At 46.6% G+C, this 17,509-nt stretch overlaps 1 protein-coding gene across 1 annotated transcript in view; it reads left to right on the top strand.

The window, feature by feature from the left end:
• Positions 1-2,822: 2,822 nt before the first annotated feature.
• The window catches only part of LOC145864368 (uncharacterized), a 58,741-nt gene continuing 44,054 nt past the window's right edge, over positions 2,823-17,509 (top strand). Inside the window, exon 1 of the mRNA XM_082970112.1 lies at positions 2,823-2,827. Within this exon, the coding sequence (XP_082826238.1) occupies positions 2,823-2,827 (5 nt within the window). The remainder of the gene's footprint in view (positions 2,828-17,509) is intronic.

Here is a 17,509-nt window from a genome sequence, read left to right as displayed (position 1 = left end):
AGCGCCAGGACCGGGGAACGACCAGTACAGAGCTTGCTAAGGAATGGCAGCAGGCAGGTGTGAGTGCATCTGCACACACAGTGAGGCGAAGACTTTTGGTGAATGGCCTGGTGTCAAGAAGGGCAGCAAAGAAGCCACTTTTCCAGCATGATGGAGCACCTTGCCGTAAGGCAAAAGTGATAACTAAGTGGCTCGGGGAACAAAACATCTATATTTTGGGTCCATGGCCAGGAAACTCCCCAGACCTTAATCCCATTGAGAACTTGTGGTCAATCCTCAAGAGGCGGGTGGACAAACAAAAACCCACACATTTTGACAAACTCCAAGCATTGCTTATGCAAGAATGGGCTGCCATCAGTCAGGATGTGGCCCAGAAGTTAATTGACAGTATGCCAGGGTGGATTGCAGAGGTCTTGAAAAAGAAGGGTCAACACTGCAAATATTGACTCTTTGCATCAACTTCATGTAATTGTCAATAAAAGCCTTTGACACTCATGAAGTGCTTGTAATTATACTTCAGTATTCCATAGTAACATCTGACAAAAATATCTAAAGACAATGAAGCAGCAAACTTTGTGAAAATTAATATTTGTGTCATTCTCAAAACTTTTGGCCACGACTGTACAAAGCCCTTTTGGGTGAACTCCCTCTTTACCTCTGTAGTCTGGTCTCCTTCACCAGCAGCAGTTACCATACCCAGTCTGCTAGGTGGTTGCTACTTAAAGTCCCCAGGACATTCACAGCATTAGGCAAGACTGCCTTCTCTTCTTTTGCACCAGATGCATGGAATAATTTGCAATCCATGCTTCATCTAGATATGTTAGTGCCAGTGAATTAATTTAGAATATTGATGGGAGACGCTGTTACAGAGGAGTGTAAATATTTTTTTTAGGCTGGATCATGTTGTATGTTTTAATTATGTAATGTATTGTTTATTGCTGCCTTCTTGGCCAGGTCTCCCTTGAAAAAGAGACTGGGTCGCAATGGGCTTTTCCTGGTTAAATAAAGCTTAAATAAAAATAAAGATTTTAAGAAGCAAAATTGTAGAAACAGGCAGGGTTTATAACTTTGTGGCTGTTGCAACTAGCATTAGTGACGACCATACTTTGCGTACTTGTCACAAGGGTCGTTGAAAGGGGACCAAGGCGCAGCGTGTAAAGTGCTCATATTTCCTTTCTTAATGATAACACTTAAACCAAAATAACAAAATGACAGCCAACAGTTCCGTAAGTTACACTGACAAAACGGAAAACAACTACCTACAAAAAACAAAGGAAAAACAGGCTGCCTAAGTATGGCTTCCAATCAGAGACAACGATAGACATCTGCCTCTGATTGGAAACCATACCCGGCCAAAACATAGAAAACAAAACACAGAATGCCCACCCACCTATCACACCCTGGCCTAGCTAAACAGAGAAAACACAGCTCTCCTAGGTCAGAGCATGACAGTACTGCTTGTGGCATTTAAAGTTAGCCTAGGTTATTACCTCTCTAAAGATAGACAGGACCCACACGGAAAATATGCAAAAACATTTGTTTGATAAAGATAAAGAGCATGTTTTCATCAGAATCATTAAGCCTAGGCCTACTCACCAAATAGTAGTCGTGGCCATAATTCATCTCCCTGAGTGTTCACTGTAGTATTGTTAATCCATTTTGAAATGGTGCAATATGTATGAGGCAATTTAGCAGTTAGGATTTGTTATCTGTAATGGTTAAGATAAATTAGGCATTGTTGCACATGGTTGGTGTATATACACGGAACAATAATATAAACACAACATGTAAAGTGTTGGTCCCATGTTTCATGAGCTGAAATAAAAATATCCTAGGAATGTTCCATAAGCACAAAAAGCTTATTTATCTACATATTTTTGCACAAATGTGAACGGCCGCCTCGATTCGGTCGGAAAGCATACAAAATGTAGCAACATTTTTAATTTACTTCTGGAAGGTGCTCCCATCTCAACAGAGGAACTCTGGAGCTCTGCCAGTGACCATCGGGTTCTTGGTCATCTCCCTGACCAAGGCCCTTCTCCCCCGATTGATCAATTTGGCCAGGTGGCCAGCTCTAGGAAGAGTCTTGGTGGTTCCAAGCTTCTTCCATTTAAGAATGATGGAGGCCACTGTGTTCTTGGGGACCTTCAATGAAAATAAAGTTAAAAAGTTATAGATTTTTTTATAGATTTTATTTATACATAAGTTTTTATTTTATGTTTTTAAGTTGTTATTGTCTATTACTCTTTTGTTCTTAGTCATGTATTTGTACATTTTATGTGGACCCCAGGAAGAATTGCTGCTGCATGTGCAGTAGCTGATGGGGATCCTTATAAACTAAACCAAGAAGACAGTGAATGTTCCTGAGTGGCCAAGTTACAGTTTTGACTTAAATCTGCTTGAAAATATATGGCAAGCCCTGAAAATGGCTGCTGTCAATGATCAACAACCAATTTGACGGAGCTTGATGAATTTTGAAAATAATAATCGCCAAATGTTGCACAATCCTGATTTACCCAAGAAACACAGCTGTAATCAAGATATATTAGTGTTTTACTTTTCCTAATTGTTTTCCACTTTGACCATGGAGTATTTTGGCAGATTTTTACAAAAACATGATAATTAAATCAATTTAAAATTGAGACATTTGTTACATTCAGCATCACACTGTCAAGGGAAATATTGTACTCTTTCTAACAAATATATCTACATTTATGAATGTTGTGTATCCCTGGAAATTATCAGAATGTATGTAAACATTACAGTTTTGAAAACATGGCTTACCCACAGACAGTGGTCTTTTGGCACAACTTACCCTGGATATGGGGTAAGTTAAGCCACCTACAGATTTCTGTAATGATTGAAATATTACCACAATCTTTATTTACCAAACACATTTCAATAGGATAAAGAATAAGCAGAAGCATCAGCTCTCGACCTGCTCCACTACAGCCCCTTCCTGTAATCCACTATCAGCACCTTTGTCTTGCTGACATTCAGGGAAAGATTGTTGTCCTGGCACCACACTGCCAGGTCACTGACCTCTTTATGGGAGGTTTAATCATCATCGATGATCAGGCCTACCACTGTCGCATCGTCAGCAAACTTAATGGTGTTGGAATCATCCGTGGCCACGCAGTCGTGGGAGAACAGGGAGTACAGGAGGAGACAAAGCAAGAACCCCTGAGGGGCCCCCATGTTGAGGGTCAGTGTGGCAGATGTGTTGTTGCCTAACCTTACCACCTGGCATTGGACCGCCAGGAAACCCAGGATCCAGATGCAGAGGGAGGTGTTCAGTCCCAGGGACCTGAGCTTAGTGATGAGCTTGGAGGACACTATGGTGTTGAACACTGAGCTGTAGTCAAAGAACAGCATTCTCACATAGGTGTTCCTCTTGTCCAGGTGGGAGAGGGCAGAATGGAGTGTGTGGTGGCTAATTTCTGCATTACCAAATGAGGAGAGTTACAAACTTCACCCACCAGTCAGAGTTATACTTAAAACTACATCTTTAATAATTAAGATGCTTTTGCAAAAGCACTTTGACTTTCAATGATGCGCTATCTCTAATGAACCATTGAAAAGGGATTACACAAAAGTACAAAGATCTTTTATAGCCAAGATACACCCCTCTCAACATACATGATGAACCACAGAGAATGGAATGGGTCACAAGGTTAAGTTATGTATGAAAGATATCTATAAAACATAGCAGACAGCAACTGCTGTATCAACAGTGTTCATTGTATAGACCAGTGTCTGGTCCTCCTACTCCAAACTGGAACCGTCTCTCCCTGGTACGGTATAGAACAGAACCATTAGTTCATGTCCTCTGGAATGCTCTTTAGGTGTTATTATCAAAAGACATCGTAAATATCCTCTGTCAGTGCTATCTCATAGAGGCCCATCCTCAGTAAAACACACACACACACCCCTATGTAGACAATGTTCCATTCTGTCCTCTTCCCTTTCTGATATTCTGCATAGCACCAGGGACATGTAAAAGACAAGACTGACCTCTCCCCTCTCTGGGCCGCAAGTGACTGAGCCCCAGCTGAGGGAAAAGTGCACCTGAAAGACACCAGAGTCCAAAGGGATACATTCTAATGACAATTATCTCACATAAGCATATTATGCAAATAAAACATCTTAATTATCTATGTTACCTAACTAATTCTGATTCATCCGCCACAAGTGCAATAGAGATTGTGTCGTCAATGGATCTGTTGGGACGGTATGCAAGTTGGAGTGGGTCCAGGCTGTTTGGGATGATGGTGTTGATGTGAGCCATCACCAGCCTTATAATTAATTTCATGGCTACATATGTGAGTGCTATGGGGCAATAGTCATTTAGACGGGTTACCTTGGCGTTCTTGGGCACAGAGACTATTTGAAGTAGCACACAACTTCTGGTTCGTGAGCTCTACTTTCAGAACTTCTGGTAAAATAATTATACAAAAGTACAGAAGAATCTCTTTAAAGCCAAAGAACGGTGGCTCCGCCACTTGGTAAATAACTGAGGGATGCGGCTAGGCAAATGTATTCCCTCTTATAGACATTTCCTCTAGTGCAAGCACTTTCATCTGCTTTAAGATGAAAATTAATTTTAACTGCTTTAAGCTATACATTATTTCCAAACAATGGAGTAAAACCAGCTTGTATTTTGGGTTCCCCCCATACAAGACAGTTGTAGTAAGTGCATGTGGAATTTACAAGTTATATTTTCAATAATAAACGGCTATACTGTTCCCAGTGAGTTTTCACAGCAACTCGCTGGCATTGCGTTGAGTGACAAAACGGCACATTTTAGAGCAGCCTTTTTTCCCCAGCACAAGGTGTACCTGTGTAATATATTGTGCTGTTCAGTCAGCTCCTTGATATGCCACACCTGTCAGGTGGATGGATTATCTAGGCAAATCACAAATACTAACAGGGATGAGGGAGCGTGCAAAGCTAAGGACCCTGGGACTAAACACCTCCATCTGCAACTGGATCCTGGATTTCCTGACGGGCTGCCCCCAGGTTGTAAGAGTAGGTAACAACACATCCTCCATGCTGATCCTCAACACAGGGGCCCCTCAGAGGTGCGTGCTCAGATCCCTCCTATACTCATGACTGTATGGCCAGGCATGACTCCAAAACCATCATTAAGTTTGACACGATGACACAACAGTGGTAGGGCTGATCACCGACAACGACCAGACAGCCTATATGGAGGAGGCCAGAGACCTGGTCGTGTGGTGCCAGGACAACAACCTCTCCCTCAACGTGATCAAGACAAAGGAGATGATTGTGGACTCCAGGAAAAAGAGGACCGAGCACGCCTCCATTCTCTTCGACGGGCTGTAGTGGAGCAGGTTGAGAGCTTCAAGTTCCTTGGTGTCCACATCACCAACAAACTAACATGGTACAAGCACACCAAGACAGTCGTGAAGAGGGCACGACAAAACCTATTCACCCTTAGGAGACTGAAAAGATTTGGCATGGGTCCTCAGATCCTCAAAAGATTATACAGCTAAACCATCGAGAGCATCCTGACTGGTTGCATCACTGCCTGGTATGGCAACTGCTTGGCCTCCGACCGCAAGGCACTACAGACTGTAGTGTGTACGGCCCAGTACATCACTGGGTCAAGCTTCCTGCCATCCAGGACCTCTACACCTGGTGTCAGAGGAAGGCCCTAAGACACAATTCAGTAGGATAGATAATAAGCTACTTCACGGCAAGCTGTACCGCAGCGTCAAGTCTAGGTCCAAGAGGCTTCTAAACAGCTTCTACCCCCAAGCCATAAGACTCCTGAACATGTAATCAAATGGCTACCCAGACTATTTGCATTGCCCCCCCTTTTACACCGCTGCAACACTCTGTTGTTATCATCTATGCATAGTCACTTTAATAACTCTACCTCCATGTACCCCCACACAGGTACCCCCCCTGTGTATAGTCTCGCTATTGTTATTTTACTGCTGTTCTTTAATTACTTGTTCATTTCATTTCTTATTCTTACTCATATTTTTTTTTAACTGCATTGTTCGTTAGGGGCTTGTAAGTAAGCATTTCACTGTATTCGGCGCATGCGACTAATAAAATTTGATTTGAAAAATTAGATTTTGATGTAGACAAAATTGTGCACAAAATTTGAGAGAGAAGCTTTTTGTGTGTATGGAACATTTTTGGCCTCTTATTTCAGCTCATGAAACAAGGAACCAACACTTTAGATGTTGCGTTTATATTTTGGTATTGTGTATATATTTATTTTAAAAAATGTTATCCTTTTTTCTCCCCAATTTCATGGTATCCAATTGGTAGTAGTTACAGTCTTGTCTCATCGCTGCAACTCCCGTACAGACTCGGGAGAGGCGAAGGTCGAGAGCCACGCGTCCCCCGAAACACAACCCAAGCTGCTTCTTGACAGAATGCATATCCTCCGAAACACAAGCCAAGCTGTTTCTTGACACAATGCACATCCTACCTGAAAGCCAGCCTCACCAATGTGTTGGAGGAAACGCCGTACACCTGGCGACCTGGTCAGTGTGCACTGCGCCTGGCCCGCCACAGGAGTTGCTAGTGCGCGACGATGCAAGGATATCCCTGCTGGCCAAACCTTCCCTAACCCGGACGACGATGGGCCAATTGTGCACTGCCCCATGGGCCTCCCGGTCGTAGCCGGCTGCGACAGAGCCTGGGATCGAACCCAGAGTCTCTGGTGGCACAGCTAGCACTGCAATGCAGTGCCTTAGACCACTGCGCCACCAGGGAGGCCTGTATAGTATATTTAAGATGAATAAAATGCCTGAAGTAATTCTGGATTGATGTGCATGGTGAGGTCCTCATTCACTGACACAAATATGTGAAGGAAAGTAATTAGATATCACACAAGTGTTTTTATAATCAAATATTATTCATTTATTAAAATCATAATGAAGATGCAGGATGATTTATTGATCAACACCAAAACCCATTGTCACATACAGGATGACTTTGGCTTGGGCTTGAGACTGTCATCTCTCACTAGACAGACTGGTTGCTTCCGGCAACGTACCAATAATCCAGTTGAACCATGTGTGTAGATATTCCAGGGTCAGTTGGGACAGGGAGGATGAGTTGGAAATGGGTGTCACGACTTCCGTCGAAGTTGGTCCCTCTCCTTGTTCCCGACCTTCTAGCCATCGCTGATCCTCTTTTCATTTTCCTTTGGTTTTGTCTTGTCTTCCATCACACCTGGTTCCAATCCCATCAATTACATGTTGTGTATTTAACCCTCTGTTCTCCCTCATGTCCTTGTTGGTTATTGTTTATTGTAAGTGCATGTCTGTCCTGATGTGCGTCGGGTCATGTAACCATTATTTGATTGTTCTGTTTTCCGGTGTTTTTTTGTTATTATTAAACTGCGCCGTTTAGAAACACAGTTTTTGTTTCCTGCGTCTGACTTTTCTGCCGCCAGTAAGCACTCTTTACAGAATCACCGACCTGACTATGGAGTCAGCAGGAGCAGGTACCCCGGGTATAGGGGTGGAGGAGCACGTCTGGGAGCACGCAGCAATGCTCCACCATCTTGGCACCACCATGGACCACGTTGTCCAGACTATGGACCGCTGGGAGAGACAGGGAGTTCTTCCAGCGCCTCCACCAGCACAACCGGGGTCTCCTCTGAGCGCCCCTCTTCCTCATGGTTCCAGTGGGATTCGTCTCTCCCTGCCCCAGGAATACGACGGAGAGGCTGCGAACTGCCAGGGGTTCCTTCTTCAACTGGACCTATACCTGCCCACCGTCCACCCGGCTCCATCGGGCCGTGAGAGGGTGTCCTCCCTCGTCTCGTGCCTCACCGGGAAAGCCCTGGACTGGGCCAACGCCGTGTGGAGAGAGAGAGATGCAGCGTTGGACCAGTTTGAGGATTTCACCTGCCGTTTCCGGGCAGTCTTCGACCACCCGCCTGAGGGTAGAGCGGCGGGTGAGCGCCTCTTCCATCTGAGGCAGGAGACAAGGAGCACCTAGGAGTTCATCCTGGAGTTTAGGACCCTGGCTGCCGGTGCGGGATGGAGCGACAGGGCCCTGATCGACCATTACCGCTGCAGTCTGCACGAGGACGTCCGTCAGGAGTTGGCCTGCAGAGACACCATCCTCACGTTCGACCAGCTGGTGGACCTGTCCATCTGGCTGGACAACCTGCTGGCTACACGCGGATGTTCTGATTGGGGTCTAGTGGTTCCATCCTCCCGCACCCCCTCTCCGATACCCATGGAGCTGGGAGGGGCGGTGCGCAGGGAGACCGGAGGGGGTTCCAGCTCGTGCACCATCTGTGGCTGCAGAGGTCCTCAATCCTCAATCCTCTGGGGATTGAGGCAGCACGCAAGGCACTCTGGCGTCACCCCAGGTGAGCCGGCACCATTCTCACCCAGAGCCCTCTGTTGCACATATGTTTGTGTATGTCACTTTCCCTGAGTTTTCCCCACATTCCCAGCATAAGGCGCTCGTCAATTCAGGCGGGGCTGGGAATTTTATTGATAGAGTGTTAGCCTATAGTTTATGGATACCCATTGTTCCCATGGCTGTGCCTTTCCCCGTTCACGCCTTAGATAGTCGACCATTAGGGTCAGGGTTGATTAGGGAGGTCACCGCTCCTTTGGGCATGGTGATGCAGGGGGGTCACAAGGAGAGAATTAGTCTCTTCCTTATTGACTCTCCTGCGTTTCCCGTGGTGCTGGGCCTACCCTGGTTAGCTTGTCATAATCCTACTGTTTCTTGGCCACAGAGGGCTCTCACAGGGTGGTCGCGAGAGTGCTCAGGTAGGTGTTTAGGGGTTTCCGTTGGTGCGTCCAGACCAGGTCTCCACCGTGCGCATTCCCCCTGAATATGCCGATTTGGCTCTCGCCTTCTCTAAAAAGAAGGCGACTCCATTACAACCTCATCGATGGGGCGATTGTGCGATAAATCTCCTGGTAGATGTTGCACTTCCCAGGAGTCACGTGTATCCCCTCTCACAGGCAGCTATGGAAACATATGTCTCCGAATCCCTGTGTCAGGTGTACATTCGGTCCTCCACTTCACCCGCCTCCTCGAGTTTCTTTTTTGTGAAGAAGAAGGAGGGAGGTCTGCGCCCGTGTATTGACTATTGGGGTCTGAATCAGATCACTGTGAGGTATAGTTATCCGCTACCACTCATAGCCACAGCGATTGAGTCAATGCAGGAGCGCTTACAACCTGGTGCGTATCTGGGAGGGAGACGAGTGGAAGACGGCTTTCAGTACCACCTCAGGGCACCATGAGTACCTCGTCATGCCGTACGGGTTGATGAATGCGCCATCAGTCTTTGTAGACGAGATTTTCAGGGACCTTGTGGTGGTGTATATTGATTACATCTTGATATAATCCGCTACACGCACTGAGCATGTGTCCCTGGTGCGCAGGGTGCTTGGTCGCCTGTTGGAGCATGACCTGTACGTCAAGTCCGAGAAGTGCCTGTTCTTCCAACAGTCCGTCTCCTTCCTAGGGTATCGCATTTCCACCTCAAGGGAGGAGATGGAGAGTGACCGCATTTCAGCCGTGCATAATTAGCCGACTCCCACCACGATAAAGGAGATGCAGCGGTTCTTAGGGTTTGCCAACTACTACCGGAGGTTTATCCGGGGTTTTGGTCAGGTAGCGGCTCCCATTACCTCACTCTTGAAGGGGGGCCCGGTACGCTTGCAGTGGTCAACTGAGGCAGACAGGGCCTTTAGTCACCTGAGGGCTCTGTTTACCTCGGCTCCTGTGCTGGCCCATCCGGATCCCTCTTTGGCGTTCATAGTGGAGGTGGACGCGTCCGAGGCTAGGATAGGAGCTATGCTCTCTCAGCGCTCGGGTACGCCACCGAAGCTCCGCCCCTGTGCCTTCTTCTCAAAGAAGCTCAGCCCGGCGGAGCGAAACTATGATGTGGGGGACCGGGAGCTGTTGGCTGTCGTCAAGGCCTTGAAGGTGTGGAGACATTGGCTTGAGGGGGCTAGACACCCCTTGCTCATCTGGACTGACCACCGCAATCTGGAGTACATCCGGGCAGCGAAGAGACTGAACCCTCGCCAGGCAAGGTGGGCCATGTTTTTCACCCATTTTATGTTTACCGTTTCCTACAGACCAGGCTCCCAGAACGTCAAGGCAGACACATTGTCCCGGCTGTATGACACAGAGGAGCGGCCCATGGATCCCACTCCCATACTCCCCGCCTCCTGCCTGGTGGCACTGGTAGTGTGGGAGCTGGACACAGACATTGAGCAGGCGTTACGTGCAGAGCCCGCTCCCGTCCAGTGTCCCGCTGGGCTTCTGTATGTTTTGTCTGCTGTTCGTGACCGGTTGATCTATTGGGCCCACACGTCACCCTCCTCTGGTCATCCTGGGATCGGTCGGACAGTGTGCTGTGTTGAGCGGGAGGTACTGGTGGCCTACCTTGGCTAAGGACGTGAGGGTTTTTGTTTCCTCCTGCTCGGTGTGCGCCCAGTGTAAGGCTCCGAGGCACCTACCCAAAGGTAAGCTACATCCCTTACCCGTTCCACAGCGGCCTTGGTCACACCTGTCGGTGGATTTTCTGACTGATCTTCCACTCTCACAGGGTAACACCGCGATCCTGGTCGTTGTGGATCGTTTCTCCAAGTCCTGTCGTCTCCTTCCTCTGCCCGGTCGCCCTACGGCCCTACAGACTGCGGAGGCCTTGTTTACACACGTCTTCTGGCACTACGGGGTGCCTGAGGATATAGTGTCTGATCGGGGTCCCCAGTTCACGTCTAGGGTCTAGAAGGCGTTCATGGAACGTCTGGGGGTCTCGATCAGTCTTACTTCAGGGTTTCACCCCGAGAGTAATGGGCAGGTGGAGAGAGTGAACCAGGATGTGGGTAGGTTTCTGCGGTCATATTGCCAGGACGGGCCGGCGGAGTAGGCGGCGTTCGTGCCCTGGGCCAAGATGGCACAGAACTCGGTCCGCCACTCCTCCACAAACCTCTCTCCCTTCCAGTTCGTACTGGGGTACCAGCCGATTCTGGCGCCTTGGCATCAGGGTCAGACCGAGGTTCCTGCGGTGGACGACTGGTTCAGGCACGCAGAAGAGACATGGGAAGCTGTCCGTGTCCACCTTCAGCAGGCCGTGATGTGCCAAAAGAGGAATGCAGATCGCCACCGCAGTGAGACCCCGGTGTTCGCACCGGGGGACCGGGTCTGGCTCTCGACCCGAAACCTGCCCCTCCGCCTGCCCTGCCGGAAGCTGGGTCCACGGTTTGTTGGGCCATTTAATGTCCTGAGGAGAGTGAACGAGGTTTGTTATAGGTTACAGCTTCCACCCGATTACCGTATTAACCCCTCCTTCCATGTGTCTCTCCTCAGGCCGGTGGTGGCTGGCCCGCTCCAGGAGTCTGAGGTGCGGGAGGTTCCTCCGCCCCCTCTGGACATCGGGAGGGGGCCTGGCATACTCCGTTCGCTCCATACTGGATTCGAGGCGCCGTGCGAGGGGCCTTCAGTATCTCGTGGAGTGGGAGGGGTACGTTCCGGAGGAGAGGTGCTGGGTTCCGGTCGAGGACGTGTTAAACCCATCTATGCTGCAGGAGTTCCACCGTCTTCGTCCGGATCGCCCTGCGCCTCGCCCTCCGGGTCGTCCCCGAGGCCGGTGTCAACGCGCTGCGAAGTTGGTCCCTCTCCTTGTTGGGGCGGCATTCGGCGGTCGAAGTCACCGACCTTCTAGCCATCGCTGATCCTCTTTTCATTTTCCTTTGGTTTTGTCTTGTCTTCCATCACACCTGGTTCCAATCCCATCAATTACATGTTGTGTATTTAACCCTCTGTTCCCCCTCATGTCCTTGTCGGTGATTGTAAGTGCTTGTGCACGTCTGTCCTGGTGTGCGACGGGTTATGTACCCATTATTTGATTGTTCTGTTTTCCGGTGGGGGTTTTTGTTATTAAACTGCGCTGTTTGGAAACATAGTTTTTGTTCTCCTGCGTCTGACTTCTCTGCCGCCAGTACGCACTCCTTACAATGGGAAGCACGTCACATGTAATGTCACTGCCGGATCTGCTTCTAAACATGAGCAGAATTCCTGCCTGTATTTTAAACCCTGCCTTCCCAAAATAGTTCACTGTAGTATTGTTAATCCATTTTGAAATGGTGCAATATGTATGAGGCAATTTAGCAGTTAGGATTTGTTATCTGTAATGGTTAAGATAAATTAGGCATTGTTGCACATGGTTGGTGTATATACACGGAACAATAATATAAACACAACATGTAAAGTGTTGGTCCCATGTTTCATGAGCTGAAATAAAAATATCCTAGGAATGTTCCATAAGCACAAAAAGCTTATTTATCTACATATTTTTGCACAAATGTGAACGGCCGCCTCGATTCGGTCGGAAAGCATACAAAATGTAGCAACATTTTTAATTTACTTCTGGAAGGTGCTCCCATCTCAACAGAGGAACTCTGGAGCTCTGCCAGTGACCATCGGGTTCTTGGTCATCTCCCTGACCAAGGCCCTTCTCCCCCGATTGATCAATTTGGCCAGGTGGCCAGCTCTAGGAAGAGTCTTGGTGGTTCCAAGCTTCTTCCATTTAAGAATGATGGAGGCCACTGTGTTCTTGGGGACCTTCAATGAAAATAAAGTTAAAAAGTTATAGATTTTTTTATAGATTTTATTTATACATAAGTTTTTATTTTATGTTTTTAAGTTGTTATTGTCTATTACTCTTTTGTTCTTAGTCATGTATTTGTACATTTTATGTGGACCCCAGGAAGAATTGCTGCTGCATGTGCAGTAGCTGATGGGGATCCTTATAAACTAAACCAAGAAGACAGTGAATGTTCCTGAGTGGCCAAGTTACAGTTTTGACTTAAATCTGCTTGAAAATATATGGCAAGCCCTGAAAATGGCTGCTGTCAATGATCAACAACCAATTTGACGGAGCTTGATGAATTTTGAAAATAATAATCGCCAAATGTTGCACAATCCTGATTTACCCAAGAAACACAGCTGTAATCAAGATATATTAGTGTTTTACTTTTCCTAATTGTTTTCCACTTTGACCATGGAGTATTTTGGCAGATTTTTACAAAAACATGATAATTAAATCAATTTAAAATTGAGACATTTGTTACATTCAGCATCACACTGTCAAGGGAAATATTGTACTCTTTCTAACAAATATATCTACATTTATGAATGTTGTGTATCCCTGGAAATTATCAGAATGTATGTAAACATTACAGTTTTGAAAACATGGCTTACCCACAGACAGTGGTCTTTTGGCACAACTTACCCTGGATATGGGGTAAGTTAAGCCACCTACAGATTTCTGTAATGATTGAAATATTACCACAATCTTTATTTACCAAACACATTTCAATAGGATAAAGAATAAGCAGAAGCATCAGCTCTCGACCTGCTCCACTACAGCCCCTTCCTGTAATCCACTATCAGCACCTTTGTCTTGCTGACATTCAGGGAAAGATTGTTGTCCTGGCACCACACTGCCAGGTCACTGACCTCTTTATGGGAGGTTTAATCATCATCGATGATCAGGCCTACCACTGTCGCATCGTCAGCAAACTTAATGGTGTTGGAATCATCCGTGGCCACGCAGTCGTGGGAGAACAGGGAGTACAGGAGGAGACAAAGCAAGAACCCCTGAGGGGCCCCCATGTTGAGGGTCAGTGTGGCAGATGTGTTGTTGCCTAACCTTACCACCTGGCATTGGACCGCCAGGAAACCCAGGATCCAGATGCAGAGGGAGGTGTTCAGTCCCAGGGACCTGAGCTTAGTGATGAGCTTGGAGGACACTATGGTGTTGAACACTGAGCTGTAGTCAAAGAACAGCATTCTCACATAGGTGTTCCTCTTGTCCAGGTGGGAGAGGGCAGAATGGAGTGTGTGGTGGCTAATTTCTGCATTACCAAATGAGGAGAGTTACAAACTTCACCCACCAGTCAGAGTTATACTTAAAACTACATCTTTAATAATTAAGATGCTTTTGCAAAAGCACTTTGACTTTCAATGATGCGCTATCTCTAATGAACCATTGAAAAGGGATTACACAAAAGTACAAAGATCTTTTATAGCCAAGATACACCCCTCTCAACATACATGATGAACCACAGAGAATGGAATGGGTCACAAGGTTAAGTTATGTATGAAAGATATCTATAAAACATAGCAGACAGCAACTGCTGTATCAACAGTGTTCATTGTATAGACCAGTGTCTGGTCCTCCTACTCCAAACTGGAACCGTCTCTCCCTGGTACGGTATAGAACAGAACCATTAGTTCATGTCCTCTGGAATGCTCTTTAGGTGTTATTATCAAAAGACATCGTAAATATCCTCTGTCAGTGCTATCTCATAGAGGCCCATCCTCAGTAAAACACACACACACATATGTAGACAATGTTCCATTCTGTCCTCTTCCCTTTCTGATATTCTGCATAGCACCAGGGACATGTAAAAGACAAGACTGACCTCTCCCCTCTCTGGGCCGCAAGTGACTGAGCCCCAGCTGAGGGAAAAGTGCACCTGAAAGACACCAGAGTCCAAAGGGATACATTCTAATGACAATTATCTCACATAAGCATATTATGCAAATAAAACATCTTAATTATCTATGTTACCTAACTAATTCTGATTCATCCGCCACAAGTGCAATAGAGATTGTGTCGTCAATGGATCTGTTGGGACGGTATGCAAGTTGGAGTGGGTCCAGGCTGTTTGGGATGATGGTGTTGATGTGAGCCATCACCAGCCTTATAATTAATTTCATGGCTACATATGTGAGTGCTATGGGGCAATAGTCATTTAGACGGGTTACCTTGGCGTTCTTGGGCACAGAGACTATTTGAAGTAGCACACAACTTCTGGTTCGTGAGCTCTACTTTCAGAACTTCTGGTAAAATAATTATACAAAAGTACAGAAGAATCTCTTTAAAGCCAAAGAACGGTGGCTCCGCCACTTGGTAAATAACTGAGGGATGAGGCTAGGCAAATGTAATCCCTCTCATAGACATTTCCTCTAGTGCAAGCACTTTCATCTGCTTTAAGATGAAAATTAATTTTAACTGCTTTAAGCTATACATTATTTCCAAACAATGGAGTAAAACCAGCTTGTATTTTGGGTTCCCCCCATACAAGACAGTTGTAGTAAGTGCATGTGGAATTTACAAGTTATATTTTCAATAATAAACGGCTATACTGTTCCCAGTGAGTTTTCACAGCAACTCGCTGGCATTGCGTTGAGTGACAAAACGGCACATTTTAGAGCAGCCTTTTTTCCCCAGCACAAGGTGTACCTGTGTAATATATTGTGCTGTTCAGTCAGCTCCTTGATATGCCACACCTGTCAGGTGGATGGATTATCTAGGCAAATCACAAATACTAACAGGGATGAGGGAGCGTGCAAAGCTAAGGACCCTGGGACTAAACACCTCCATCTGCAACTGGATCCTGGATTTCCTGACGGGCTGCCCCCAGGTTGTAAGAGTAGGTAACAACACATCCTCCATGCTGATCCTCAACACAGGGGCCCCTCAGAGGTGCGTGCTCAGATCCCTCCTATACTCATGACTGTATGGCCAGGCATGACTCCAAAACCATCATTAAGTTTGACACGATGACACAACAGTGGTAGGGCTGATCACCGACAACGACCAGACAGCCTATATGGAGGAGGCCAGAGACCTGGTCGTGTGGTGCCAGGACAACAACCTCTCCCTCAACGTGATCAAGACAAAGGAGATGATTGTGGACTCCAGGAAAAAGAGGACCGAGCACGCCTCCATTCTCTTCGACGGGCTGTAGTGGAGCAGGTTGAGAGCTTCAAGTTCCTTGGTGTCCACATCACCAACAAACTAACATGGTACAAGCACACCAAGACAGTCGTGAAGAGGGCACGACAAAACCTATTCACCCTTAGGAGACTGAAAAGATTTGGCATGGGTCCTCAGATCCTCAAAAGATTATACAGCTAAACCATCGAGAGCATCCTGACTGGTTGCATCACTGCCTGGTATGGCAACTGCTTGGCCTCCGACCGCAAGGCACTACAGACTGTAGTGTGTACGGCCCAGTACATCACTGGGTCAAGCTTCCTGCCATCCAGGACCTCTACACCTGGTGTCAGAGGAAGGCCCTAAGACACAATTCAGTAGGATAGATAATAAGCTACTTCACGGCAAGCTGTACCGCAGCGTCAAGTCTAGGTCCAAGAGGCTTCTAAACAGCTTCTACCCCCAAGCCATAAGACTCCTGAACATGTAATCAAATGGCTACCCAGACTATTTGCATTGCCCCCCCTTTTACACCGCTGCAACACTCTGTTGTTATCATCTATGCATAGTCACTTTAATAACTCTACCTCCATGTACCCCCACACAGGTACCCCCCCTGTGTATAGTCTCGCTATTGTTATTTTACTTCTGTTCTTTAATTACTTGTTCATTTCATTTCTTATTCTTACTCATATTTTTTTTTAACTGCATTGTTCGTTAGGGGCTTGTAAGTAAGCATTTCACTGTATTCGGCGCATGCGACTAATAAAATTTGATTTGAAAAATTAGATTTTGATGTAGACAAAATTGTGCACAAAATTTGAGAGAGAAGCTTTTTGTGTGTATGGAACATTTTTGGCCTCTTATTTCAGCTCATGAAACAAGGAACCAACACTTTAGATGTTGCGTTTATATTTTGGTATTGTGTATATATTTATTTTAAAAAATGTTATCCTTTTTTCTCCCCAATTTCATGGTATCCAATTGGTAGTAGTTACAGTCTTGTCTCATCGCTGCAACTCCCGTACAGACTCGGGAGAGGCGAAGGTCGAGAGCCACGCGTCCCCCGAAACACAACCCAAGCTGCTTCTTGACAGAATGCATATCCTCCGAAACACAAGCCAAGCTGTTTCTTGACACAATGCACATCCTACCTGAAAGCCAGCCTCACCAATGTGTTGGAGGAAACGCCGTACACCTGGCGACCTGGTCAGTGTGCACTGCGCCTGGCCCGCCACAGGAGTTGCTAGTGCGCGACGATGCAAGGATATCCCTGCTGGCCAAACCTTCCCTAACCCGGACGACGATGGGCCAATTGTGCACTGCCCCATGGGCCTCCCGGTCGTAGCCGGCTGCGACAGAGCCTGGGATCGAACCCAGAGTCTCTGGTGGCACAGCTAGCACTGCAATGCAGTGCCTTAGACCACTGCGCCACCAGGGAGGCCTGTATAGTATATTTAAGATGAATAAAATGCCTGAAGTAATTCTGGATTGATGTGCATGGTGAGGTCCTCATTCACTGACACAAAGATGTGAAGGAAAGTAATTAGATATCACACAAGTGTTTTTATAATCAAATATTATTCATTTATTAAAATCATAATGAAGATGCAGGATGATTTATTGATCAACACCAAAACCCATTGTCACATACAGGATGACTTTGGCTTGGGCTTGAGACTGTCATCTCTCACTAGACAGACTGGTTGCTTCCGGCAACGTACCAATAATCCAGTTGAACCATGT

The sequence above is a fragment of the Salmo salar genome, chromosome 27 (assembly GCF_965601325.2).
Source record: "Salmo salar chromosome 27, fSalSal1, whole genome shotgun sequence".
NCBI classification, from domain to species: domain Eukaryota; kingdom Metazoa; phylum Chordata; class Actinopteri; order Salmoniformes; family Salmonidae; genus Salmo; species Salmo salar.
The sequence above is the reverse complement of the archived record's forward strand: the minus strand, read 5'-3'. Positions and strand labels throughout refer to the sequence as shown.